A 27,665-nucleotide genomic window follows, 5' to 3' on the forward strand; every position below is an offset into this window, starting at 1 on the left:
TGTACATCAGTCACTTGTGGAGGGTTTTTTTTTTTTTTTTTGAGACAGAGTCTCGCTTTGTTGCCTAGGCTAGGGTGAGTGCTGTGGCGTCAGCCTAGCTCACGGCAACCTCAAACTCCTGGGCTCAATCAATCCTTCTGCCTCAGCCTCCCAAGTAGCTGGAACTATAGGCATGTGCCACCATGCCCGGCTAATTTTTTCTATATATATGAGTTGGCCAATTAATTTCTTTCTATTTATAGTAGAGACAGGGTCTTGCTCTTGCTCAGGCTGGTTTCAAACTCCTGACCTGGAGCAATCTGCCCGCCTCGGCCTCCCAGAGAGGTAGGAGTACAGGCGTGAGCCACCTCGCCCAGCCGACTTGTGGAGCTTTTAAAACACTGATACCCTGAACCCACCCCTGAAGATTCTGACCTTCTAGAGGCCTAGGCACCTGTCTTTTCTAAAATTCCCCAAATAATTGCAGCTTGCAACCTGCAGTAGACAGATGCAATAGATAAAAAAAGTGGAATATCTGTATAGCAGAGTGGTTCCCAAATGTTGGCCTCCATCAGAATCACTTGGAGGGCTTGTTAAAACGGTTTCTGATTCAGTAGATCTGGGGTGGGCCCTGAGAACTTACCTTTCTGACTCCCAGATGCTACTGATACTGCTGGTCCAGGACCATACTTTGAGAACCTGTAGATTTTAAGCTAAAAGTGTTCAGATGGAGAAGATGACATACACAGAGGTGACAAGTTCAAAGTCAGATAGCTGCATAGCTAATCGGGGAAAGCTGAGACTTGAAGTCAGGTGTGTGGCTCCTAACCAATGTTGGATCTAGCTGGAGGAGTGAAGGAAAGGGTGGTTTGTCCATCCCTCCCTGTGCATGGCAGTAACAGCTAACAGGCAAAACACCACCCCCCCCCCCCCCCCCGCTGTGCTTTTAACCATTGCTTATTTGCATCTGAAAGTGGGACTTTGACCACATTCTTTCTCTAAACTCAAGCCATATGTTGATTTAGCCCAAGCTGCCTCTAAAACTGGGACCAAAACCTTTTAATTCTTGGGGGGGGGGGGAGGAGGTGGGGCAGAAACTCATTTCCAAAGGACTCACATAACAAATATACACAAAGCTTTTTGAGTTTTATTTTTTTCCTCCAGTTGGAGATTCATCTTAACATGCATGCATTTTAAAACAGTAACAGGGTCTCAAACTGTTTAAAGCAGACATTGGACAAGCACAGGGGGTTGAAAATTCCTATTTAAAAAATGGAAATTGCAATGGGAAATTGAGAAGTCACACACATACGGTGGGGTGGTAGTTTATCCTGCTTTTCCAAAAGTTGAATCTAAACTTCATTCACTTTTTACTACAGTGATCTGACCTGATGCTGGGGTGTGCTGAGCAGCACTGGGCCTCCCCCTAAAGGTTGTTGGCTTCCACTTCCCTACAGAATGGCTCTGAGCAAGGACAAGAGACTCCTGTAGATGTTTCCTCCCTATCCTCTGTCCTGGGATCTCAGCACAACCTGTTGAGGGACAGCTGAGTCTCTCTAGGGGCACTCTTTATAAATGGCACATCTCAGAGGGCTAGGGCCATGTCACTGCCCCCTGCAGATGGCTGGTAGACTTGGGGGCAGTTGTCCGAATGTGTTTTCCCTTTGAGGGAACCCTCTGCCCACATTACTGCCAGAAAGAGGTGAGGTCTCTAGACTTTGAGGGAGCCACAGGTTTAAGGCCAGATCTCTGAAGGTTGTTTAAACGCACTGTCCCTTCTGGCTCCCAACACTTGAGTAGCTCAACTGCTGGAGACTGCTGAAATTTTTTCTCTCCCACCTTGAATTGGTAAAAAGACAACTGGGGGTGGGACTGGCTACTGAGAAGTCCTGGGTCTTTGGTCCACATCCCAGGGCAGCCCCTGGCAGACCATGAAGAGGGGAAAGTCACCAGGGCAGGAGTCTAGTCTCACACCCTGAGCACTACCAGACCTGTTTGAGGCCTAAAGCACAAGCGAGAGAAAAAAGTGTAGTAGGAGAGGAGGATGAGCTGCCTGTGGTGGGAACTTAGAGTGCCACTAATGACAGGCACAGGGGCAACTCATGGCGCCTGCCACAGACCAGTGACCCCTGAGCTAGATAAGGAAAGGTGGAGCACTGTTTCAGCCTGTGCTCCTAGAACTGCTGGCTTCCCGGCATGCCCTGTAACCTCCAAGCTGCAGGGTGCAGGGAAGGAGCTTGTGCTGGAGGGGCACAGACCCAGTGGTTAATTAGCAGGAACAGGCCAGAGGCCATCTAGTGGTCTTTCAGTGGAGTTTTCAGGACACTCCTCACTTTTTGCTGGGAGACTCTAGTTTCTTGGCTGTGGACTTTTGGGAAGAGAGGGGACAGACAGGACCAGAGGTGACACTGGATGCCACCCCGTATGTGGTGGAATGAGAGAACGGAGAGGAAGCCTGTCCTCATCCCAATCCTGGCCTCACCCAATCAGCCATGTCCTCCTCCTTATGCTATGTTCTTTGGAGACCCCAAATTGTTCCGGGATGCCATAAGAATGGTTAGCTTTTCTTCATGGCCCCAAGGAGTGAGGCTGAGGGTGGTCACTTCCCCTCAGATGCCTCCTACTGCCCGGAGGGGAATGGTGGGGCTCAGGGAGAAAAGTGTTGGGCAGATTCTCGGGGGGATCAGTTCACATTCTCTACATTCAGACTGCAGACCAAATAGAGTATCTTTATCATTACAAAACGAAGAGGAAGAAAACTTGTATAAACCAAGATAAACAGCTTTTAAACATTTGAATGCCAAAGGAATTAGCAGGCCAAACCCAAGGTTTTGAAGATAGCACAGAGAATGACCTTTAAAAAAAAATCTAAAATCCACCAAACCACAGCTCAAAATGTTTCGACCCAATCAACAATACTGTCAGAAAAACAAAAAGAGCATTTGAAACAGAATGCTACCTCTCAAAAATGTAAACAATATAAAAAAAAAACCACACATACACACACGCGCGCGCACACACACTCAATGTTAAACAAGTTAGATACCTGGTAGTCTTTAACTGGTAAGATTGTGTTACACGTTTCATACACATTATGGCAACGTGATCAGCAGACCAAATGCAGAGAAGCCAGTGGGAGTCCAAGGCTGCGGAGGCTGCTGGAAGATAGCCTTCTGAGCGTTGGAGACGCTGGGCCTGACGAGGAGCAGATCCAAATTTTCATTCTTGATTATGAGGTGGGGAAATCAAGTCCAGACATTATTCTTACATAATCCCTTTCCTAAGTCAACTTTGTTTTCTCCATGAGCCACTGGGTTCCAAGTTTCCCAAGTCACTTAGTGGTCTTGCCACAGCTATTCAGAGCTACCTATGGCCCCTTCCTGGGACCAGGGCAGTGGTTTGACCCCCATCTGCTGCTACCAGAAGGGTTCCCACCCAATCCAGCAGCACCAGTGAAGTCCGAGAATGCCATCTCCATTCCTGACCTACATGCCGTGGGTTAGGGCACAGAAACAGTGCTGGTTCCTGCTCCAGAAGCTGAGCTTGGCCAGGTTTGGAGAAAGCCACAGAAAACCGATCTATTCATTCAAAATGGTTCCACAAACCATCTTCACATCTTTGTGGTTATCTACAAATCTTACCATATCTCATCCCAAATCCCCAGTTCCTGGTGAGGGGGTGAGAAAATGCAAGAATGTACTTCCCCCAAAGCAGAGCAACAGGGTCATTTTCTCTCCTAGCCGGACCAGACTCTGATGGCATCAGAACGACACATGTGGCTCATTTCTGAGGGCCAGGGTAGCAGGCTCTGAAGGTGGGTGGAAAACATGAAGGCAGCTGCCAGATGCCACTCCTTCCAAGGATACCTGTGGGCTGCAGATCTGCTCAAAGTCTAGATGGGGGCAACAAGGAAAAACAGCCCCAAGGCTGGGGCCAGGTCAAACCCCACATCCAGCCTCCAAATTGGATTTCCTAGGTCACATCCTCAAATGACTGAGAAGCAGCCTCAGGCTTAGATGCCACACTCCAAGGTAGGGGGCACCAGGTGACAAACGACAGGTACAGGGAGCCAGATTACCTACATGGTAGTCCTGGGGCTTGAAGAGGTATCTCTGCAAAGGGCACCCCAGGTGCTTGGAGATCTGCCCCCAGCTAAAAGCTCAGCCAGAAGTGAGGGTGCCTGGGAAGAGGTCGGAAGGAAGTAAATGGAGGGCATAAGATCTCATTTGATACTCATCCGTTTCTGGAGTTTTCCCAGAGGGAAATAACCATGTAAGCATGAGAGTCCTGATAAATCCAAAGGTACTTTCTAGTTCCTCTTGACCCAGGGGGAGGCAGCTTTACAGAGAGGACTTCTGAACTCCAGGGGCCGAGAGCCTGGGGCTTGGATGATCACGGGGTTCTCTGAGAACCAGCTGTCCGAGAACCCAGCATCGCCCCCACCCCTTACCATCCTAAGAGGATGACTCACTCCCCTCTGAGATCTTTGATTCTGAGATGCCCGGTGTTGATCTGGAGTGTTCCTTTGGGAGGATAGCACTGGAGGAACAAAGTAACATTTCACGTGGATCCAAGGTGGAAAGGTGGAGGAAGTTGTGCACAATACTCCGTAAAATTAAAAAGTTAATCCAGACATGATCAAATGCAGCATGGCTGAGGCATCTGACCTCTCCAATCTGGCGTCAGAGCACTTTGCTCTGAGAGGACCCTTGTGCTGGGTCAAGTTGGGCATGGATGAGGAGGGTGGATAGGGTGATGATATACATTATTATAAATAGCAAACCTGGAGCAATGAAATTTCAGAAACAAAGCCCAAATAAACCCACAAAATCATCTCTAGCCCCAAGGTATCTTAAAAGGTTATAAGGTACCAAAAAGGGAACCTTTTTTCAACTTGGGTCAAATGTGGGGGAATAAAATCAAGGGTAAGCAGAAGGTGAGATTACATCCTGTGAGCACACACAGCTGTCTCCCTCCTCCCCAGCCAGCATCTCTTTCAGTGTCACAGGCTGCATTCTGATTGCTAAAGCCCTCCCAACCCCCCACTCTGCTCCCCACCCTCCCATCTAGCCCAAATACACCCTCTCCCTCTCCCGATCCCTGGCCCCACATCCAGCTCTGTGGCTCTGGCTGAAGGTAGAAGATAACTACGTCAGGATGTTGGACATAAACTCGTTGAAGCGTTTGGAGTACTGCTCAGGGTTCACAGTCGAGATCTCGGCCCCTGCCTGTAATACACAAGAGCCGATTCAGGTCAAGTTCCTTGGCCCTAATCAGGAAGCTGCACCTGGGAGGAGCCTGGACATCCAGGAGCCTCTCATTCAGAATCAGAGATGAATTACGTGGCCACACTGAGCAGGACCCCAGGAAGTGGTTCACGTGTCTCACAGTGTTCTGGCCCCACGCCTCTGCTTTATAACCCCAGGCCTGCACTGAAGTAGAGGAAAGGCGGTGGGGAGGTAGTAGAGAGGCCCTGTGTGGAGAGCAGTAGCTTCAAGTCCATGGGGAAGCAGGCCTGTGGGGAGCAGTGTGGGCATGTAAACAAAGCTATTACTGGCCGTTCAACAAGATGCACAACATGCCCAGTAGTCCCCAGGGACAGGAGCTGGCGGGCTCAGGGCCCCAAGGGCTGGAGAACTGAGGGAAAAACAAGTTGGGCACATTACTCAGCCTGGCAGGGAGGGCTGGGGTGTAGATGGCAAGGAAACACAAGGCAAGGCAGGCAGACTGCTCTTCCTATTCTCTGTCGGGTGGGAGAGCAGCAGGCCTGAGCCACCCTTCCTGGGGGTCGCAGGGTGAGCACAGACACATTCCACCCAGCTGGGCCCTTGACAAAAACAGAGAGAACTCACCCCATGTTTCACTGTTTTGGCAGCATGTGCAGCTTTCTTCTTAGCATCATATGGCGTGAGGATATCAATGATGGCCATGAAATAGACCTCCTTCTTGGGGGCACCTGGGTGGGATGGAAGCAGGAAAGGAGGAAAAAGTGGCAGGGAGAAGAGCAGAATGCAGCTGGAACACAACCATAACCCTTCAGATGTAAGGTTCAGATCCATCCCCATCAGTCTGGAGCTGAGAAAAGGAATGACCAATGGGCTCCTTCTCAGAAGGTCTCATAGTTCTTATCTATTTGATTTTCATAGCTACCCCGTGGGGTTGACATGACAGTATATATAAGGTTTTGTCCATCCCATGAACTACAGCAGAACCATGCCTCAGTCATCCAGGATAAGCAGAGAGGTGAAGGAAGGTCTGACAGAGAAGGAACCCCAGGGCCCCAGTTACTGGTGGTGACTCTGAACAGGAGTGTGGAGGCAGGAGGAGGCCAAAGTCAGCAAAGAGGTAGAGATCCAGACACCCACAGGAGTATCTGAACAATGAGCCTGAATGGGTAGTATGGGGGCCAGAGCAGGGCAGGACAGGTACAAGCTCCTACTTACTTTCATGGCTTTTCATGGCATAGACATCAACAGACGGGTCAAACTCCCCAGGACCAAAGAACCGAGGGAAGCTGAGGAGGTTGCCAGGGCTGTCCGGAGGTGTGCCATAGGAACAGAGCAGGTTGCCACCCACTCCGTCATTCTCACACTCCTCGTCCTCTGCCCGCTCCTCCACCTCCATCTCTTCCTGTTCTGCCCGGTCCACATCGTGGATGCCCACCAGCAGGCTGTAGTCCATGATCTTCAGCTGGGCCAAGAACTAGGAAGGTGATGTACAAAAGGATAGAAGGAAGAAGAGGTTACATGGGACAACCCAGTAGTATCTGGAAAGGAGGGAAAAGGCAGTTCCTTAAACTGAATTCTATAAACAGTTCTGAAATACCCAACATAGTGGGCTAGGACTAAAAATTTTATTTTATTATTAAATACAGTAGTCCCCCATTATCCATGGTATTGCTTTCCTCAGTTTTAGGAACCCATGGTCAACTTTGGCCCAAAATTATCAAATGGAAAATTCCAGAACTAAATAATTCATAAGGCTGGGCGCAGAGGTTCACGCCTGTAATCCTAGCACTCTGGGAGGACAAAGAGGGTAGATTGCTCAAGGTTAGGAGTTTGAAACCAGCCTGAGCAAGAGCGAGACTCTGTCTCTACTAAAAATAGAAAGAAATTAATTGGACAACTAAAAATATATAGAAAAAATTAGCCGGGCATGGTGGCACATTCCTGTAGTCCCAGCTACTTGGGAGGCTGAGGCAGGAGGATTGCCTGAGCCCAGGAGTTTGAGGTTGCTGTGAGCTAGGCTGACGCCATGGCACTCTAGCCCGGGCAACAGAGTGAGACTCTGTCTCAAAAAATAAACAAAAAACAATTCATACGTTTTTAAATTGTGTGCCATTCTGAGTAGCATGATGAAAACTTGCTATGTCCTCATCTGTCTGCTCAGGACATGAATCATCCTTTTGTCCAGCATATCCACATTGTATATACTACCTGCCTACCACCTAGCCACTCAGAAGCCATCTTGGTTATCAGATCCAGTGGAGTGGTATCACAGTGCTTGTGTTAAAGTCATCCTTATTTGACTTCATAATGGTTCCAAAGAGCAAGAGTAGTGATTCTAGCAATTCAGATATGTCAAAGAAAAGCTGCAAACTGTTTTCTTTAAGTGAAAAAGTGAAACTTCTTGATTTAAACAAAATCATAAGCTGAAGCCGGGCATGGTAGTTCACGCCTGTAATCCTAGCACCCTGGGAGGCCGAGGAGGGTGGATTGTTTGAGCTCAGGAGTCCGAGACCAGCCTGAGCAAGAGTGAGACCCCATCTTTACTAAAAATAGAAAGAAACAAATGAGCTTGACAACTAAAAATATATATAGAAAAAATTAGCCGAGCATGGTGGCACATGCCTGTAGTTCCAGCTACTCGGGAGGGTGAAGCAGAAAGATTGCTTGAGCCCAGGAGTTTGAGGTTGCCATGAGCTAGGCTGATACCACAGCACTCTAGCCCAGGCAACAGAGTGAGACTCTGTCTCCAAAAAAAAAAAAAAAAAAAATCATAAGCTGAGGTTGCTAAGATCTATGATAAGAATTGATCTTCTATCCATGAAATTGTGAAGGAGAAAGAGATTCATGCATAGTATATACAGGGTTCAGAACTATCCATGGCTTCAGGTGTCCAGTGGGATCTTAGAACATATCCTCCTAAGATAAGGTGAACTATCGTTTGATAAACTAGAAGAGAAAATGATATCAGAGTACATAACAAGAAGCAAGGGAAGGCAGTGTTCTAGGTGTGTGTGTTTATGCATTTGTTGAGTTGCAAGGTAAAATGTACTTCTAACTGGGATCATAGGCAAAGTTTGAAAAACTATGCAATTTGGCTTCTTTACCAGTCAGGTAAAAATGGAAAAAAAGGAAAAGAGGGCCGGGCGCAGTGGCTCACGCCTGTAATCCTAGCTCTCTGGGAGGCTGAGGTGGGTGGGATTGCTCAAGGTCAGGAGTTCGAAACTAGCCTGAACAAGAGCAAGACCCCATCTCTACTATACATAGAAAGAAATTAATTGGCCAACTAATATATAGAGAAAAAATTAACCAGGCATGGTGGCGCATGCCTGTAGTCCCAGCTACTCGGGAGGCTGAGGCAGGAGGATTGCTTGAGCCCAGGAGTTTGAGGTTGCTGTGAGCTAGGCTGATGCCATGGCACTCTAGCCCAGGCAACAGAGCGAGACTTTGTCTCAAAAAAAAAAAAAATTCAGAGATGGATGGTGGTGATGGTTGTATAACAATATGAATGTACTCAATGCCACTAAACTATATACCTAAAAATGGTTAAGATGATAAACATTGCTATATATATTTTACCAAAATACAAAAAAATAAATACATACATTTTTGTTAAAGGTTGTAGGGTTTGGTGTTTTTTTTTTTTTTTTGAGCCAGAGTCTCGCTTTGTTGCCCAGGCTAGAGTGAGTGCCCTGGCGTCAGCCTAGCTCACAGCAACCTCAAACCCCTAGGCTCAAGCAATCCTGCTGCCTCAGCCTCCCAAGTAGCTGGGACTACAGCCATGTGCCACCACGCTCGGCTAATTTTTTCTATATATATTAGTTGGCCAATGAATTTCTTTCTATTTTATAGTAGAGACGGGGTCTCACTCTTTCTCAGGCTGGTTTCAAACTCCTGACCTCAAGCGATTCGCCCGCCTCAGCCTCCTAGAGAGCTAGATTACAGGCGTGAGCCACCACGCCCGGCTGGGTTTGGTTTTAATGAGCAGGCTCTCAGTTTACTAAAAGGGGAGACCCTGAGTTATCAAGTAGTCCAAATAATACATCCACTATTTACCACATGTCCTTGCCTAATGACAGCCAGAAGGTTGCTGGCGAGTGAAGAGTCAGAGCCAGAAGAGCCTGCTTGGTGGATCAGAGTGGTTTCCTGCCACTCTAATGGCCAGATGCCCCTGCCCTGAGGGACACCAACAGAAGGGAGTTTGGAGGAGGTGTGGGAATGAATTAGTGATGAGGGAAAGGCATTCCAAATGAAGTTGCAAGGGTTCTTCTGGCACACACTGTGCCCCTCAAACGGAATGTTCATTTGCACTAGCTTTAGGTGCAAATAAGTGCCCACACTGCTCGAATCACCACCCTTCCTTTTGTCTGTACTCCTGGCAAGCGGTGAATTCCATTTTTCTTAAAGAGGCTCCCACTCTAGCTATAGGAGGAGCCCTATCCAACCAAGGTGAAGATGAGGGTTAGTAAATACCTCAACGTCCCGCTTTAGTTTCTCCAGGAAGTTCTTTTTACTCTCCTCTCCCACATGCAGCTTCTGCCCTTCATTGAGGAAGTCGTTGTCTTTGAATGTGGGCAAGTCCTTGGCCTGGGAGAGCAATAGCAGTGTTAGGCTGGATAGGCCTGATTCATTCGCACCAGGGAGAATGAACTGTTCTGCTGGGAGCAATGGTATAGAAAGGGGAAGAGTCTTCAGCGCACAGACGCTCAACCTGCCAAATCAACAGTGCAGGAGCCTATAGTCCCAGGCTCAGAGCAGGCAGGGATGGCAAATATGTGGCATTTATCCGACAGTAAGTACTACCCAAAGGATTCCTTCCTGCTGAGCCTGGACTACCCCAGGGCTTAGGCAGCCACAAACTGATTGAGGCTGGGCTATGAGATGGAAATTGTCTGCCATTCCAACAGGACTGCGAAGAACCTAGTTAGGCCAGGGGTACAAGGCTAGAGACCAAGGCCTAGGCCTAGGATAAGGACAGGCAAGTGTGTAGTGACACAGAGCACTTCATGTTGATAGACTGTACATCTGGGAGCTGGACTAGGGGCTGCAGATGGGGAGTGACAGGATGGCTGACAGGAGTTGTTTCTGATTCCAAGTGACCCTTCCACACTTGCTCTGCACCAGCATACCTTCTCCTTGTCACTTGCTTCTCTGGCAACAGTAGAACCCTGAAAGGATAAGAGCCATCAGGAGAAGTCCAGCTGGGGCAAAGCCCACTGAGCAAGCAAACATGCACCAGTCTTTGGGGACAGCCAGCAGAGAATACAAGCAGGCTGGCTGGAATCCTAGAGGAGCCAGGAGGCAGCAACTTATTCACTTACTCTGTGTCACAGCCTACTTATAGACTCTGACTATGTACAAGGAACATATTAGGTGCTCGGCAAACAGGAGAGACTCAGTCCCTGCCCTGGAGAGACTCCGTCCCTGCCCTTAGGGCCCTTTCCTTCTAACAGGGAAACAGATATTAAGTAGTGTCATTAAATTCAAACAAGTCATTAATTCATTCTGGTTCACAGCCACAAGTGTGTCCTTGTTGGTGTCTAGAAAGGCACTTGTGCTGTCAGTCCACGGGAACCTGGAGGGATGCCAGGGTGTGTGTGTCAGCACCACCTGCCCCCATCCTGCCGCCCATCCCACAGAGAGGAGTTGAAGAGGATTAATTGTTGCATAAATATGGTACCACTGGGGGTTAAATAACCTCTTGTCACTGTCACCTAGACTTCAAATGGACTTTGGTCCACAAGAATTGGGCCTATCCACTCTAGTCACCTGTCCATGTCAACACACATGCTCTGGCTTTCCCAATTAATGGAAGTTGGAGTAGTGGCCCTTCTAAGCCTCAGACAGAGGGCGGGCACAGCACTGGCAAACACAGAGCACTTTACCTTGAGGTCATACTTGCGATGTACGTTGAGCCGATGGCTGAACACATTCCTGGTAACTACCATGTAGGTTTCCACACCATCCACGGTCAGGCGGTACATGCCCAGGAACTGCGGCAAAAGGGTGTTGCCATGACACTCCACTATAAACTGGAATGGAAAGGAGGAGAAGAGGGAAGGATCAGCAGCATGAAGGTGCCCTTGATGGATGGGGCTCTCCCCAGGCTAAAATGCTCCCTGGGTTCTAACTTCTAGACTCATGGTTTTCCAACTGGGTTCTGAGAGCAACAGGGGCTTCTCAGACTTACAAGCAACAGCCACCCCCACCCGTTCCCATGGCAGAGTGAGCAGCGAGCTGGGCGGGCAGTGCAGAGTCCCTCTGGGTTCACATTATTGGGAGCCCACCTAAGATATTGTGCGCAATAGGATTCTACCACAGGAAAATCACTGACCCATGCCTTGCACCTCCTCCGCTGGCCTGACACAGGAAAGCCAAGGGCAGGGGTGCAGAGGCGGGACTGGATCCAGCTGTCCGGGAGAACAGAAAGGCTCCACACCCACAGCCCTCACCCACGACACGCCCCAGGCTTTCTCCTCTCGCTCTCAAAAAACCAGAAGCTCCTTTCACTACTTCTTTTTTTTTTTTTTTTTGAGACAGAGTCTCGCTTTGTTGCCCAGGCTGGAGTGAGTGCCATGGCGTCAGCCTAGCTCACAGCAACCTCAAACTCCAGGGCTCAAGCAATCCTCCTGCCTCAGCCTCCCGAGTAGCTGGGACTACAGGCATGTGCCACCATGTCTGGCTAATTTTTTCTATATATCTTCGTTGGCCAATTAGTTTCTTTCTATTTATAGTAGAGACGGGGTCTCACTCTTGCTCAGGCTGGTTTTGAACTCCTGACCTCGAGCTATCCTCCCGCCTCGGCTTCCCAGAGTGCTAGGATTACAGGCGTGAGCCACTGCCCCCGGCTTCCTTTCACTACTTCTTACGTGCCCCAGAAATGAAGACCCAAGCAGGCTGAGGACAAGTACTCAAACAGTGCCACGGCACGCCCTACTTTCCTTGTGGATAGGGTCCAGATGAGTGGAGAGATGGAACGGGAAAGGAAACAACCCCACCACGCCGACAGGACCTCTTTCAGAAGCAATGCAGCAGATGCCAGAGTGGGAAAACTTTCCAAGTGGGACTGAGTCAGCAATGTGCCTTCGTGTCTCCTTCTTTCTTTTTTAAAGGAGGCATTTCACCACATAGAAACACTGCTGCAGGAAAGGGCCCACTGCTTGGTTACTGGGAAGCATCTGCCATTACCGGAAAGACCAACCCCTCCCAGAGAAGCTCCACTGGCCGCCGGGGCTCTCTTCTCTCTCCTCCCACCCATCTTCCACAGCCCAGGCTTGGGACTCACCATACCTGGTGGTATTTCTTTAAGATGTTGTGCATCTCAGCCACATCCTCACTGGACACAGTCTTGATGACAAAGCGCCGGTCGTAGGTGGTGAGGAAACGCGTGCCACACCGGCCCTGGCTGTCACTGTTGATGGGGGCGCTGCGCGTCACCGAATTCTGGTGGACCGAGACAAAAGCAGGCTGGGCTTGGCAGGGGAACAAGGATTCTGAGTTTCACTCTGAGTCTTCTCTTATGGGCTGGATTGCTCAAAAGCCAACATCACTGAGACTGAGGGACTCCCAGAAGGGACCTTACCCACCCCTTTCTCACAGGGTGTTCACATCCCTCCCTAAAATCTTCCTCCGGAGTGACAAGAGTTGTTCTCTTACCACCTGTTTCTAATCCCAGAGTCTCCTTTCATTCTAATCCCAGAGAGCTATCCTACACACTAAAACTCTGCCTCAGATATTAGAGGGTTTGGTTCTAATCCTGACCCTCACATGCAATGACCTTGGGTGAGCCATTTCAATTCTCTACCCCCAGTCTCCTTATCTGGAACACAAGGAGGCAGACCAGGCTGATTTTCAGTGTCTTGGTGTGATAGACGAAGCTCAGGGAATACTATATTTAAGAGGTCTAGCATAAAGAAGCAATGGAATAGTAGTTTCTTTTCTCTGTATTTACCCTGATGCTGGAAAACCCTTTCCAAAGCAGGAAGTTGGTCCTCATCTCTCTGCCTGACGCCTGGCCCCTCCCCGCAGCCCCTGCGTGGCTGTGTAGGGCTGGGTGGCACAGCCCTACACAGGGAGCTTTTCTGGCTCTATCCCTGCACCTCCTCAAGGGCCCACTTCCAATGGGATCAGAGAGCAGGAGCAGCCTCAAGAGGGAGGGTGGAGGAAGGTGTGAGTTAACCAAAGGGATGTGCTCACCAAGCAGACCCCAGAAGACCTCTGGGAGGCAAGGCTGAGGGGAGATCCTAGATGTACCTGTTCCCAAGAAAACACACCTGGGGATCTGTTTGCAGAAAAGCCTCCTCTCCCAGCCCTTTCCTCATCTCCTAATGAGGATCCTATTCTTATGCCTCCTCATGAAACCCAGGCAGAGGAGGGAGCACCACCTTCACGGCAGAAACTGAAGTCTGAGGGGTGAGGAGCTCTGGAGTTCCTCGGCAAAGGTGCTAACTTTAAGTAGCACCCCCCAAAACAGGGTGTCCCTCAATCCAGAAATATTGAATAGGCTACATGGCAGACAGCCTGGCCCTTCTACCAGTAAGACTCATGGGCTGCGAGCCCAGTTGGGAGGTCTAGCTCTGTCCCCGCAGCGTCCTCTGACTCTCTAGATCGCTGGTGATCTAAAAGCACAGAGCCCCTCCTTGAACCCCGTCCTCCCTGCCCTCATTTTAGTCTTGAGCACAGGTGTGTGCCCGAAAGGCTATCATGGGCAAAATGGAGACACCGAGAGGATATGGTCAGATAGCCAAGGGAGGAGAAGGAACCCAGCGGAGGGAAAATGAGCAAGTTGGGGGTGCAACAGTGGCAAGAAGTTTTCAGAAAACTTCAAGCTCCAATCAGGTCATGAATTAGTTCAGGGTTCAGTCCTAACAGAGGGGGGCTGGAGGAACCTCCCAGTACCTCCTAGGCGTGGAAACTCCTAGGTCTTCAAACCCTGGCATCTCCCCTTCCTCTCACATCCCCTTGCCCTTAGGACACCTGTCTCTGCACTAGGTCCTCCACAGTGGAGGGGAGAGGGGACGGAGACTCTGACCCGAGCCCTGTTCTGCTTCGGTGCAGTACTCTGTGAAGGACTTACTGGGGTGGGGTGGAGGGACTATAGTGTTTGAAAAGATTCAGGCACCATTTCAGATGTCACGGTGCTGTCCACTCCTTTGTTCCCTGCAGATGACTGAAAGCTACGTTTCTAACTGCTGTAACATTCTCCCATCTTTACTACCAGGCTGCCTGCCGGGGAAGAAGGTCCAAGGAGAGGTGCAAGGTGGTGAAGCAACAGAAACCACGGGCTATGGTCAGATATAATGTCTCTGCTATTGGGATTGATTCTTCCTAACAGGCCTGTGGCCTCTGTGACATTATCACCCCCTGAAGGGGGCAGCCGCCCTGACATGCCTACCCTCCCTCCCACCACCAGGAGAGGGGACAAGTTTAGGAGGTGACACTCATACCTGGCAAGAGGTTACACTACCCTTGAAGTCTTCCTTTTCTAATCTGTCTTATCTGCTTTAAGAGGCCTCATCTCTCATCTCTCGCTGGCAACAATTCTCTTTTAATTCAAACTACGAAGGAGAAGGGTTCTTCAGCCTAGACTGGGAATGCCAAACTACAGTGAAGCAGCTTCCGCAGAGCCCTCTCCCTCCCGCCGCGCTCCCTCCCAGGGCGAGGGGCCAAGCCGAGAGGCATCCTCAGAAGCGCTTCCAAAGCGCTTGCCCTCCACAGCCTGTCCCAGGCTGAGACTGCCTGGGCTGGGGCATGACATGGAGACATAGCACAAGAACTGCAGACACGTTTTTTCCTCTACTTGTCCTGTGGCTTCCTGACCCCACTCCACTCCCTAACCCTCTGATTTTGCCATGATACCCCGTACCTGGTAATCTTGATCATCAATCCCAAACCTCTCCCGAAGATTTCGGAACACCATGGGGCAGTACTCCTTAAACTTAAAGCGGCTGGGGAGGTTCTCCCTAGAGAAAAGCAGAGACAAGTCTTCGTGAGCTGCCCTTGCTCATCCCAATTCTGACTTCGGAACACCTCAGAGTATGGTCTGCACATCACCTGGATCTGACAGTCTGCCATGCTTAAAAGGTAGGTTTGTAGGCTGCAGGAATTCCAGAGGTAAGTCCGGAAATCTGCTTTTTTTTTTTTCTTTCTATTTTTTTTTTATTTCGGCATATTATGGGGGTACAGATTTTAAGGTTTCAATAAATGCCCTTTCCTCCCCTCCCCCCACAAGCCTGAGTTTCCAGCATGACCTTCCCCCAGTGGAAATCTGCTTTTTAAACAAACATTCCAGGTGATTCAGAGCATGTAAAAGTTTTAAAAACTTTACATCTGTGTGTTCACTTTGTAAACATCAATGCAGCTGTATACTTATGATTTGTGGTTTCTGTTTGTGCGTTTTCCTTCAATAAAACTTAACGGAAAAAACTCTTACCCACAGGGCAGCGAGAGTGTCGGCCTCACCTCACAAGCACTGTACTTACTATGGGTGGGGGGCGGCATGGAAACATCTGCTGTGAGTCTGATTGCTATAGGGAAAGACCTCTCATCAAATGGCTACTTTCCTCTGTGGACCTTCCTGTTGAAACATCATGAAGATGTGGCAAGAAGGGCCCTCAGTCAATGGACTGGGATCCCAGAGCCTTGTTTGATGGCTGCTGGCACCAATTTCCACTGTCCCCACTCCTTCACCAATCCACAGACTCCCAGGAAGAGAAAGAATCACCTGGAAATGATGGCTCCCACCAGCCCTCCATCTCTATAATGGCCGCCCTGCTTAGGAACTCCCTTTCAGAAATACGTCCCTTAGGCTCACGCCTATAATCCTAGCACTCTGGGAGGCCGAGGTGGGCAGATTGCTCAAGGTCAGGAGTTCGAAACCAGCCTGAGCAAGAGCGAGACCCTGTCTCTACTAAAAATACAAAAAGAAATTAGCTGGACAACCAAAAAACATATAGAAAAAATTAGCCGGGCATGGTGGCGCATGCCTGTTGTCCCAGCTTCTCGGGAGGCTGAGGCAGGAGGATTGCTTGAGCCCAGGAGTCTGAGGTTGCTGTGAGCTAGGCTGACGCCACGGCACTCTAGCCCAGGCAACAAATTGAGACTCTGTCACCAAAAAAAAAAAAAAAAAAAAATATATATATATATATATATATAAGAAATACATCCCTCTGACTACTCCAGGATGACAGATCTCAAGGAAATAAAAAGGAATGGCTTCTCATGAAGGAAGGGGCCTAGTCTGCCTCATTTACCCCATCTTCTAGTAAATAGCACCACAGTCTAATAAATAGCACACAAACAGTTGCTGAAAGGACAAAAGGAATAAAGATAAAAGGAAATAAAGCATTGGGTGCTCTGCTTTGCTAAGATGTCAAGGTGGCAGAACTTCATCAGAGCCCACGGACCCTGAACTGGGTAATGGTGCAATGTCCACTGCAGGAGCCCTGACCTCAGGGACAGAACCATCTCCTTTCCCACCTCTGAGATGAGGGCTGCCTCTCCTTCCTTAGGTTACCACTTAGCAGGTGGCAGTTATAGAGACAGATAGCTTCTAGATGTTACTTACTACACCAGAGGGAGGCCTCTAAAGAACATTCTCAAGGCCAGGCATGGTGGCTCATGCCTGTAATCCTAGCACTCTGGGACGCCAAGGCGGGCACATCGTTTGAGCTCAGGAGTTTGAGACCAGCCTGAGCAAGATTAAGACCCCGTCTCTACTAAAAAAACAGAAAGAAATTAGCTGGACAACTAAAAATATATATAGAAAAAATTAGCCGGGCATGGTAGTGCATGCCTGTAGTGCCAGCTACTCAGGAGGCTGAGGCAGGAGGATCACTTAAGCCCAGGAGTTTGAGGTTGCTGTGAGGTAGGCTGACGCCATGGCACTCTAGCCAGGGCAACAGAGTAAGACTGACTCAAAAAAAAAAGAACATTCTCAAATCGATCTTCTCTTCTGGGCTAACAGTCTGGGAATGGTGGGTTGACAGAAATCAGCTGGGGAGGTGGTGGGTACTGTGGGACAGGGAGGATGAAACCAGGATTCACATGTAGAAAAGGAGGAGAGTGTGAGCAGCAAATTGTTCCTGGGGTGACCCACAGTAGGCTGCAAAAGCAAGGCCTCCAAAGGGCTTAGAGCTGGCCCCACGCTGTGCCAGGTGAGATGGCTGCTGGCATGTCTCCAACAATGTCTGAGATGACCTTCTGACACTTGTGCTAATCCAAGAAGCCACAACAAACAAAAATGGGAAGAGTTACTTGGGTAGTGCCCTTGAGCACCATGCTCAGCCACTTGTTCCTAGACCAGAAGGAGAGAAATGAGCTTGGCTGCATCCCAGGCTAGAAACATGCCTAGCAGCTTCCCACCTCGGAATAAGATCAAGATAGGGCTGCTGCTGCAGCCTCACAAAAGACAGCTCAGCTCCTCGGCAGCTCACTTCTACCTGAGCTAGTCCTAGGTAAATCACCCTGGGCCTAGCCACACGCCTGGGGACACTGGAGGTAGGCTGATAAAGGAGTGAGATGACAAGACAATGCAAGGGGAGAGGCACATAATAATGCATTTTCCCAGCCAGTTCATCAGCTCTGTGATCCAAGTGTTGCTGTCACACCCTACCAGGGGCTGGCTTGGCCTCACTTCCCCCATCGTAGACAACTTACTTATTGAAGAGATGATTGTCCACCTTGATCTTGCTGTAGGCTTTGAAGTCATCTGGCATTAGCATGACAGGGACTGGGACATTGCTCAGCTCATTGATCTGCAAAGCAAGGAGAAAGTGAGGTCCTCAGCCAGGAGGCCACTTGCCCCAGAGAGACAATATGCTACAATGCGGATGCCACCATCTTTCTAAAAACATGTCTGTAGATTCCCTCTCTCTCTGCTCTTCTCTTTAAATACGTTCCCAGCTTCATGTCTACCTACTTAAATTCTCCCCATCCAATAAAGTCCAGTTCAAAGGGCACCTTGAGCTTTCCAAGATCCTCTGGACCATAAATACTCTTTTCTTTCCATCTTGGGATCCCTGAAGCCTTGTTTGTGTCTATCTTCTGCCCATCTTATGGTCTCATTCATAGTGTAGTTAATGCTTTGAAACTTTATGTGCCTGCTAGACTTAGGCTAGGTGATACCACAGTACTTATCTTCCTAAACAAAGAACATCTAACCAATCTTTGAGGGTCCATGGTGCTTGGCACTGACTTACATATGACAGGTATTCAATAACTATTTGTCAAATACAATAATAAATGTCCCCCAACTTAAGTGGGCATTATTAATAATCAAGGCCTTTGAACATCTTCATACAAATTGTGGGTCACTCAAGAAATTAGCTCAAGGCAGAAGAAAAGCTGGATGGGTTTGTGTGGGTGTGTAACTTGTATCCCTAAAGTAAAGAATTAAATTTAAAGTGAGCCAAATAGGTAGAAATCTAGCCACTGGCTCACTCTGATCTTCCTCATGAAAGCTGGGCCAGTTCCTGATGCCATGTCCTACCTTATGCTGAACTGGGGGAGACATGGCAGAAGGCTTTGCCCCTGCTACAAACAAACCTTCTCATTGTCCCTCACCCCCTTCAGGGAGCTGGTTTCCCACTGGCGCAGAGCTGAGAGGGCAGATTCTGCCCTTCCCCACTGTCAGTTTAGCCAATTAGTGGTCTAATTAGCCACAGATGTCCTCTCCTAGCACAGCAGAGTATTTGACATTTGACCCTCAACCCAGTTGCCACTAATGCATTCAGGATTTACAGAAGAAACCTTAGTCCTGACTTAATGGATTGGGGGGGAGGGTGCATAGCCTTGTGTCTCCCAGACACTTTCCTTGCAAATCCTATTATCTCAATGAGGCCCCAGGTGGCAGTGAGGGGATAACCGAGAGTCATTAAGACTCCACCAGGAGCATAAATGGGGGAAATGGCATTTAATTTGCTGCCCCTTTTATGTTCCAAACCTTTTTTATTTAGAAATGTCAGAGGATGGAAGTTCAACTTAGTGCAATAAATGAGCTGGAGAACCATACCTTCCCACAGTTGGTAAAAAATCCAATTTACTCATGGGGAAATTAAGGAAAGTATAGGAGTGCATGTATGTGAAGGGGAGAGGGGAGTAGTATTATAAGTTGGCAGACAAGTAGATACTCAATAAACTGCTGGCAAAAACTGACTGGCTGAGACATAAGAATATATCCTGTGTAATTCCATTTATATGAAATTCTAGAACAGAGGAGAAATCAGACAAGTTACATGGGTAGGTTGGCGGGGGGCAGGGGGACTGAGTGTGAAGGAATATGAGAAGTATGATTCTAGAGTGACAGAAATGTTCTATATGTTGTTTGCAGTGATGGTTACATGGGTATATACATTTGCTGAAACTCATCAAACTATACACTTAAAATGTGTACATTTTATTATATGTAAATTATTCCTCACTAAAGTTGATTTTTAAATTCCCAGCATCCAAGTGTGTGATGCCCTTCATAGGCTAAACCCTCCCAAAAGCCCAAACAAACAAACAAAAAAACACCAAAAAAGAGCCATGTCAGTTCCCATTCCAGGGGGTTGTTCACAAGAGAACTTGATTTTCAAATCTGTGCCTACAGAGGAAACCATTCCACTTCCTTGTTTTTCTGCCAACAGAAACAATTCATGGTGGCTGTCCCATTTCCTTTTTCCTGGCATATCAAGCCTGGCTCAGACAGTTAAAGCAGAAATAGAGACAAAGAGTTCAGGGCTCTTATGTAATTCTGCCTTTTTAGCTCATACCTCCATGCTAGAAAGAACACACCACTGGCTCAAAGAGTATGGTTTTATACCAAAACATAGTATTGCTACAAATCAATTTTGGGTTAGTCCAAGATCCAAATTCTCTGCCAAGACCAGGCTTGATACTAGAAGAACTACAAAAGACTAAAACACTTGCTTGAGAGGGGTCAGTTGCCCCTTAGCCAGGATGAATTATCTAACAAACTATTTGGGGCTGGCGTGGTGGCTCACGCCTATAATTCTAGCACTCTGGGAGGCCGAGGTGGGCAGATTGCTCAAGGTCAGGAGTTCGAAACCAGCCTGAGCAAAAGCGAGACCCCGTCTCTACTATAAATAGAAACAAATTAATTGGCCAACTTATATAGAAAAAATTAGCCGGGCATGGTGGCGCATGCCTGTAGTCCCAGCTACTTGGGAGGCTGAGGCAGTAGGATCGCTTGAGCTCAGGAGATTGAGGTTGCTGTGAGCTAGGCTGATGCCACAGCACTCATTCTAGCCTGGGCAACAAAGCAAGATTCTGTCTCAAAAAAAAAAAAAAAAAAAAGGACTATTTGGGAACGTTCTACTCATTAATTCTTTGTGTAACTCTTAGTGCAGCACAGTTTAAATGGTTTAAACTAGTAAATTTTTAGTTCCCACTTCACATGTATTCTTTTTATTTTTACTGGAGTCAGGGTCTCCCTCTGTCCCCCAGGCTAGAGTGCAGCGGCATCATCATAGCTCACTGCAACCTCAAACTCCTGGGCTAAAGCAATCATCCTGCCTCAGCCTCCCAAGTAGCTGGGACTATAGGTGCACACCACCATACTCGGCCAATTTTTTTATTTTTAATAGAGATGAGTCTCGCACTTGTTCAGGCTGGCCTCAAACTTCTGAGTTCAAGTGATCCTCCCACCTCAGCCTCCCAAAGTGCTATGATTACAGGCCACCATGCCTGGCCTCACCTGTATTCTTGATTATACAACCCAATAGCAGAACATTTTTAACTCAGATAATATATTGGTGAAACAATGCATATATCTTAACTAGATAGACTCACCCCTCACTTCCACTAGACCATATGTAGATGATTCACTCCAGGGATTAGCTATACTATTTTTTTTTAGTTGTGCTAAATTTTATATCCCAGAGAGTTCTATTCCATTTCAATTGAACAGGACTGCCTGAAATATCTGCTTCATTCTGTGTTAGGGGTGTGTGTGGGACGAGAGGGATGCCAGGGGGGAAAGTGTTGTACACAAGAAAGAAATAGGAGGCTTATCATCTTTTCATGGAGATGAGACAAACTCATGACACAGTGAAACTTGAAGTCAAAGCAGTACACCATTAAGGGAGAATACAAGGATAGAGACATCAAGAATGGCAGAGGTTCAGAGGAGGATGAGATTGGTAGGGTCAAAGTGTCAGACTTCCAGTCCTTACACATCAGACTAGAAACAGGCACCTAATGCCTTTCCTGGTATTGCCAAGAACACTTGACACTGGAAGAATCTAAAATAAGATCATGTTACATGCCTGCTTACAAATCTTCCATGGTTCCTCATCAACCTCAGGGTCAAGTTTTAACTGCGTAGCCTGACAGTCAAGGCCTTTTCTGATCTGGCTCAGACTCTGCCAAACTTCTATTCAATTTACTTCTACTCAATGTATCAAGGGCCTTACTATATACTAATATGGTGCCAAAAGCTGAGGATACAAAAAAAAAAAAAGACATCTCTATATAGCTAGGAAGACAGACAATGAATAACTAATACAATGTGATGAGCACTATAACTGAGTTATATATAAAGGGAGATGGAAAAACAGATTAACATATGATTGATTCTGCCTGGGAATAGGAGAGAGAGGGTTGGTTGCTAGAGGAAGCTACAGAGAAATACAGGCCTATGGCAGTAGTTCTCCAAAAAATGAGAGGAAAGGAATCCCAGGCCATGGGAACAGTCAGAACTAAGCCTCAGAGCTGTGAAAGTACACTGCCCACTGTAGGAATGGTGAGTGTGTGTTGCAAGGGGAGGGGTGGGATAGACGGCAGCAGCACAGGACAAAGATAATGGGTAGAGACAGAATTCAGGAAAGACAGGTGAACGGTCTAGTACAGTATCAATAAATAACAGCTACTTCCATTTAGTGAATACCTACAAGTGGTCAGTGCTTTATATCATTATGTATTATACTATACATCACACGTATTCAACATATATTCTCAAGTTTTCTTTCTTTCTTTCTTTTCTTTCTTTCTTTCTTTCTTTCTTTCTTTCTTTCTTTCTTTCTTTCTTTCTTTCTTTCTTTCTGTCTGTCTGTCTTTCTTTCTTTCTGTCTTTCTTTCTCTCTCTCTCTCTCTCTCTCTCTCTCTCTCTCTCTCTCTCTCTCTCTCTCTTTCTTTCTTTCGAGACAGAGTCTTGCTCAGTTGCCCTAGGTAGAGTGCAGTGGCATCATCATAGCTTACTGCAACCTCAAACTCAAAACTCCTGGGCTTAAGCAATCCTCCTGCCTCAGCCTCCCAAGTAGCCGTGGCTACAAGTGTGTGTCATGACACCTGGCTAATTTTCTATTTTTAGTAAAAATGTGGTCTTGCTCTTGCTCAGGCTGGTCTTCAACTCCTAAGTTCAAGTGATCCTCCTGCCTTGGCCTCAAGAGTGCTAGGATTACAGGCCGGGCACGGTGGCTCACGCCTGTAATCCTAGCACTCTGGGAGGCCGAGGCGGGCGGATTGCTCAAGGTCAGGAGTTCAAAACCAGCCTGAGCGAGACCCCGTCTCTACCATAAAAATAGAAAGAAATTAATTGGCCAACTAATATATATAATATAAAAAAATCAGCCGGGCATGGTGGCTCGTGCCTGTAGTCCCAGCTGCTCGGGAGGCTGAGGCAGGAGGATCGCTTGAGCCCAGGAGTTTGAGGTTGCTGTGAGCTAGGATGACACCACGGCACTCACTCTAGCCTGGGCAAGAAAGCGAGACTCTGTCTCAAAAAAAAAAAAAAAAAAAAAAAAAGAGAAGCTAGGACCTTACTGAAAATCAGACAGTACATGCAGAGATAGTATTTGATCCCAGGACTGTCTGATGCCAAAACCTGGGCTGTGCAGTCCTTCCTACGCATACCTATCTTGTCTAAGGTAGTGTTTTCCATTCCTTGCTTCTATCCTAATAACCCTGCAAGGAGGTCTGGCACGGTGGCTCAGGCCTATAATCCCAGCACTCTGGGAGACCGAGGCAGGTGGATCGCTCAAGGTCAGCAGTTCGAAACCAGCCTAAGCAAGAGCAAGACCCCCTGACTCTACTAAAAATACAAATAAATTAATTGGCCAACATGATGGCACATGCCTGTAGTCCCAGCTACTGAGGAGGCTGAGGCAGGAGGATCACTTGAGCCCAGGAGTTTGAGGTTGCTGTGAGCTAGGCTGACGCCACAGCACTCTAACCCAGGCAACAGAGTGAGACTCTGTCTCAAAAAAAAAAAAAAAACCCTGCAAGGAAAGCATTATACTTATTTTATGAGAAATGAAAATGAAGTTCAGCAAAAAATTACTGCTCCAAAAATCACTGCTCCAAAGCATATTATTAATAAGGGGCATGCCGATCCTGGGTTTGAACTTATGTTTGCCCACTGTGTAATAAATTGGACTTAACTATGCAGACAATGGGAAGCCCTCTCAGGTTTAAGTCTGGGAACTCACAAATGAGATGGGTGATATAGAAAAGTAATTCTGGGATAAAAATCAAGTAAGGATTGGAAGCAAGCCCATTCATAAGGCCATTACAAGTTTTCAGGTGATAAGACAGTAAGGAGAGAAGGGACAAAGCTAAGAGCTGGCTAAATGACACTTCTGTGAGTTTCCCTCAGGCTGAATTAACTAGTCATTTCTTTTCTTTTTTTTTTTTTTTTGAGACAGAGTCTCACTTTGTTGCCCAGGCTAGAGTGAGTGCCCTGGCGTCAGCCTGGCTCACAGCAACCTCAATCTCCTGGGCTCAAGCAATCCTACTGCCTCAGCCTCCCGAGTAGCTGGGACTACAGTCATGCGCCACCATGCCCGGCTAATTTTTTGTATGTATATTTTTAGTTGGTCAATTAATTTATTTCTATTTTTGGTAGAGACGGGGTCTCGCTCAGGCTGCTTTCGAACTCCTGACCTTGAGCAATCCGCCCACCTCGGCCTCCCAAAGTGCTAGGATTACAGGCGTGAGCCACCACGCCCGGCCAACTAGTCATTTCTTTGTGCATCTTTCTGTCCTAACTATCACATTCACTTGGGTAATTACTTGTTTACATGTTTGATTACTCCACTAGGCTGTGAGTCACCAGAAGGCAGAGCTACTCTATCTCACCCATTTTTATGTCCCTAGCACAATGACTGGCACACAGTAGTTGTTCAATAAATGTTGGAAGGAGGGAAGATGGTAGATGAAAAAAAGAGGGAACTGGGGATAAAAGATGACTAACACTAGGATAAAAAGAGAAAAAAAACCCAGCAAAGCTGGTGTGACTATGCCAAAGGCTCCTGCCTGGAGGATGGGACAGAAGGTTAAGGTTGGCTATTGAGGCTATGACCAAATGCCAAGGAGTGAAGAATAAACTTTATCTGGTAAACAAACGGCAGTGACTAAAATTTTGAAGCACAAAAAGCTGTGACTAAAGCAATGTGTCCTTCCTTTACTAACTCTAGCACATTTCTCAGCCAATATCATTCACCTTCGGCAGGAGTACACTTGTGGAATGCAAACTCATTCAAATATCAGGCTAAACACAATGCATTAGGAAGGTAAATCTGGATGTGAGGACGATCTAGCTGTGACATCTGTCACCCCGTTGATTGTCAGGGTTGATTCGGCTGATCTGGCTGACCAGGCAGGTGTCTCCTTCCTCCCTCACCACTCCATGTATGTCCGTCCCAAAGCTGCATGCTTGGTGGCAGAGGATGACCTTCCCTGATAGAGAAGGACCATTCTTTGGTCAACGGTACACAAGTAGCTACGCTTCCCTGCTAGAACCTCCAAACATACTCTTAAAGAATGTAAGTCTGTCGTATCTCATGTCAAGTAAGTGGGTTTTGGATTATCCACATGATCAACTCCATGAGCCCTCAGCATAAATAAAGAGGAGGCTGAACAAGCTGAGTGAGAAATGACTTAGGAGCAGAGAGCTCAGTCTATGCCGATCTGACTGGAGATGGAAATTCAGTAGGCAGTTCTAGTCTGGTGAACTTCTGTGTCCAGAAGCCTCCACTTCCCTCCCTGTGTGACCTTCATAGGAATTTTCACCCAGGAGGCCTGGGCTAGGCATGCAGGTTTCCAGACGTGTCTGGGGCTCAGCCGGTGAATCAGCCATGGGTTGGCCAACACCAGCAATCATTCGTTACCTGCCACCATCAGAAAACATAATGTGCTGGAAACACTCCCAGGATCAAGGAGGTCCAAGCAAGATATGAAACTCCTAAGAGGAGAAGAGAAAGAATAGAGGGCCACAAGAGCCAACAAATCTACCCCCGTGTTTATTCCTCCTTTTTACATCTTGGTTTTTCTTCTCTTGCTATCTGAGCCCCACTGTTCTCTGTGAGGTGGAAAGGCCTGCTAAGGGACAAATTCATCCAAAGTCCTCCTAGAGCAGGAATTTACTAAAGATGTTTAAAGCAGCAGGGCAAGGAAAAAAAGGTAGGCAAAGGAGGTCTGGGGTCTGCATTAAACAAAGAAAAAGTGTGGACAGAATGGGGGTGGAATGTAGGAGAGGAACTGAGCAGACTTAAGAATGAATCTGTCCTTCTCACCACACACAAAAATGAACTCAAAATGGATTACAGACCTAAATGTAAGAGCTAAAACTATATATACTGCAGCACTATGCACAGAGCCAAGACATGAAAAAAAACTTAAATCCATCAACAGATGGATAAAGAAAATGTGGCATACACATACAATGGACTACTATTCCATCTTTTAAAAAAAAGGAAATTCTGCAGTATGCAACAACATGGATGAACCTTGAGGTCATTAAGCCCAGTGAGATAGGCCAGGCAAAGAATGACAAATACTGCATGATTCCCCTTATATGAGGTATCTAAAATTATCAAATACAAAGAAACAAAGAATGGAATGATAGTTGCCAGTGGTTTGGGGAAGGGGAAATAGGGAGTTAATAATCAACAGACATAAAGTTAAGCAAGATGAATAAGCTCTAGAGATCTGCTGTGTATCATTGTACCTATGGTCAACAATAGTGCATTGTACACTTAAAAATTTGTTAGGAGGGTAGATCTCATGTCAAGTGTTCTGAACATAAAAAAATTTTTTAGGCTGTGCATGGTGGCTGACACCCGTAATCCTAGCACTCTGGGAGGCCAAAGGGGGAGGACTGCTTCAGGCTAGGACTTTGAGACCAGCCTGAGCAAGAACGAGACCCAGTCTCTACAGAAAAATAGAAAAATTAGCCGGGCATGGTGACACATGCCTGTAGTCCCAGCTATTCGGGAAACTGAGGCAAGAGGATCATTTGAGCCCAGGAATTTGAGGCTGCAGTAAGCTATGATGACGCCACTGCACTCTAGCCTAGGCAACAGAGCAAGACTCTGTCACCAAAAAGAAAAGAAAATTTTAAAAGAGCTAAAACTATAATACTCTTAGAAGAAAATATAGGAGTAAATCTTTATGACCCTGTGTTAGGCAAAGCCTTCTTAGCATAAGCAACCAAAAGCATAAGCAAAAAAAGAAAAATAGATAAACTGGACTTTATTAAAATTGATAATTTGAACTTCAAAAGATACCATAAAGAAAATGAAAAAGGCCGGGCGTGGTGGCTCACGCCTGTAATCCTAGCACTTTGGGAGGCCAAGGCGGGCGGATTGCTCAAGGTCAAGAGTTCGAAACCAGCCTGAGCGAGACCCCGTCTCTACCAAAAATAGAAATAAATTAATTGACCAACTAAAAATATATATACAAAAAATTAGCCAGGCATGGTGGCGCATGCCTGTAGTCCCAGCTACTCGGGAGGCTGAGGCAGTAGGATCGCTGAGCCCCGGAGATTGAGGTTGCTGTGAGCCAGGCTGACGCCACAGCACTCACTCTAGCCTGGGCAACAAAGTGAGACTCTGTCTCAAAAAAAAAAAAAAAAAAAAGAAAAAGACAACTCAATGAATGGGATAAAATATTTGTAAATTATATATCTGATAAGGGACTTCATATAAAAAGAACTCTTACAACTCAATAATAAAAAGACAACTAAATTTAAAAATAGGCAAAAAAATTTTGTTAAGTGAGCAAAGGATTTAGTAGTCATTCTCCAAAGAAAATATACAAATGGTCAATAAGCACATAAAAAGATGTTTAACACCATCAAGGAAATGCAAATCAAAATCGAAATGAGATACCATTTCACACCCACTAGAATGGCTATAATAAAAAAGACAGACAATAACAAGTGTTGACAAGGATGTGGAAGGATTGGAACCCTCACACACTGCTGAGGGTGTAGAAATGTAACCATTGTACAGCCACTTGGGAGAACAGCTTGGCAGTATCTCAAATGGTTAAATATTGAGTGACCATCAACTGCTCCTACTCATCTGATCCCCATGATGAGTATTCACACATACCTGGTTCCTAAATTGGCCAACAAGTATTAAGACAGGTCTGCCTCCCCTGGTCTCCATGCTCCTTTCTGAAGCCATCTCTTTCCCAATTCCATACCCTCTGAACTGCATTTCATAAACTAAAACACTA

General features: G+C 47.0%; 1 protein-coding gene across 1 annotated transcript in view; it reads right to left on the minus strand.

The window, feature by feature from the left end:
• Positions 1-1,106: 1,106 nt before the first annotated feature.
• The window catches only part of PIP4K2B (phosphatidylinositol-5-phosphate 4-kinase type 2 beta), a 30,115-nt gene continuing 3,556 nt past the window's right edge, over positions 1,107-27,665 (minus strand). Inside the window, exons 2-10 of the mRNA XM_012765943.3 lie at positions 17,862-17,959; positions 15,070-15,166; positions 12,495-12,647; positions 11,090-11,236; positions 10,334-10,372; positions 9,678-9,791; positions 6,423-6,681; positions 5,832-5,935; positions 1,107-5,207 (exon numbers count right to left, since the gene is read on the minus strand). Coding sequence (XP_012621397.1) covers positions 5,127-5,207; positions 5,832-5,935; positions 6,423-6,681; positions 9,678-9,791; positions 10,334-10,372; positions 11,090-11,236; positions 12,495-12,647; positions 15,070-15,166; positions 17,862-17,959 — 1,092 coding nt within the window. The 3' untranslated portion in view covers positions 1,107-5,126. The remainder of the gene's footprint in view (positions 5,208-5,831; positions 5,936-6,422; positions 6,682-9,677; positions 9,792-10,333; positions 10,373-11,089; positions 11,237-12,494; positions 12,648-15,069; positions 15,167-17,861; positions 17,960-27,665) is intronic.

Source organism: Microcebus murinus, chromosome 18, assembly GCF_040939455.1.
Source record: "Microcebus murinus isolate Inina chromosome 18, M.murinus_Inina_mat1.0, whole genome shotgun sequence".
NCBI lineage: Eukaryota > Metazoa > Chordata > Mammalia > Primates > Cheirogaleidae > Microcebus > Microcebus murinus.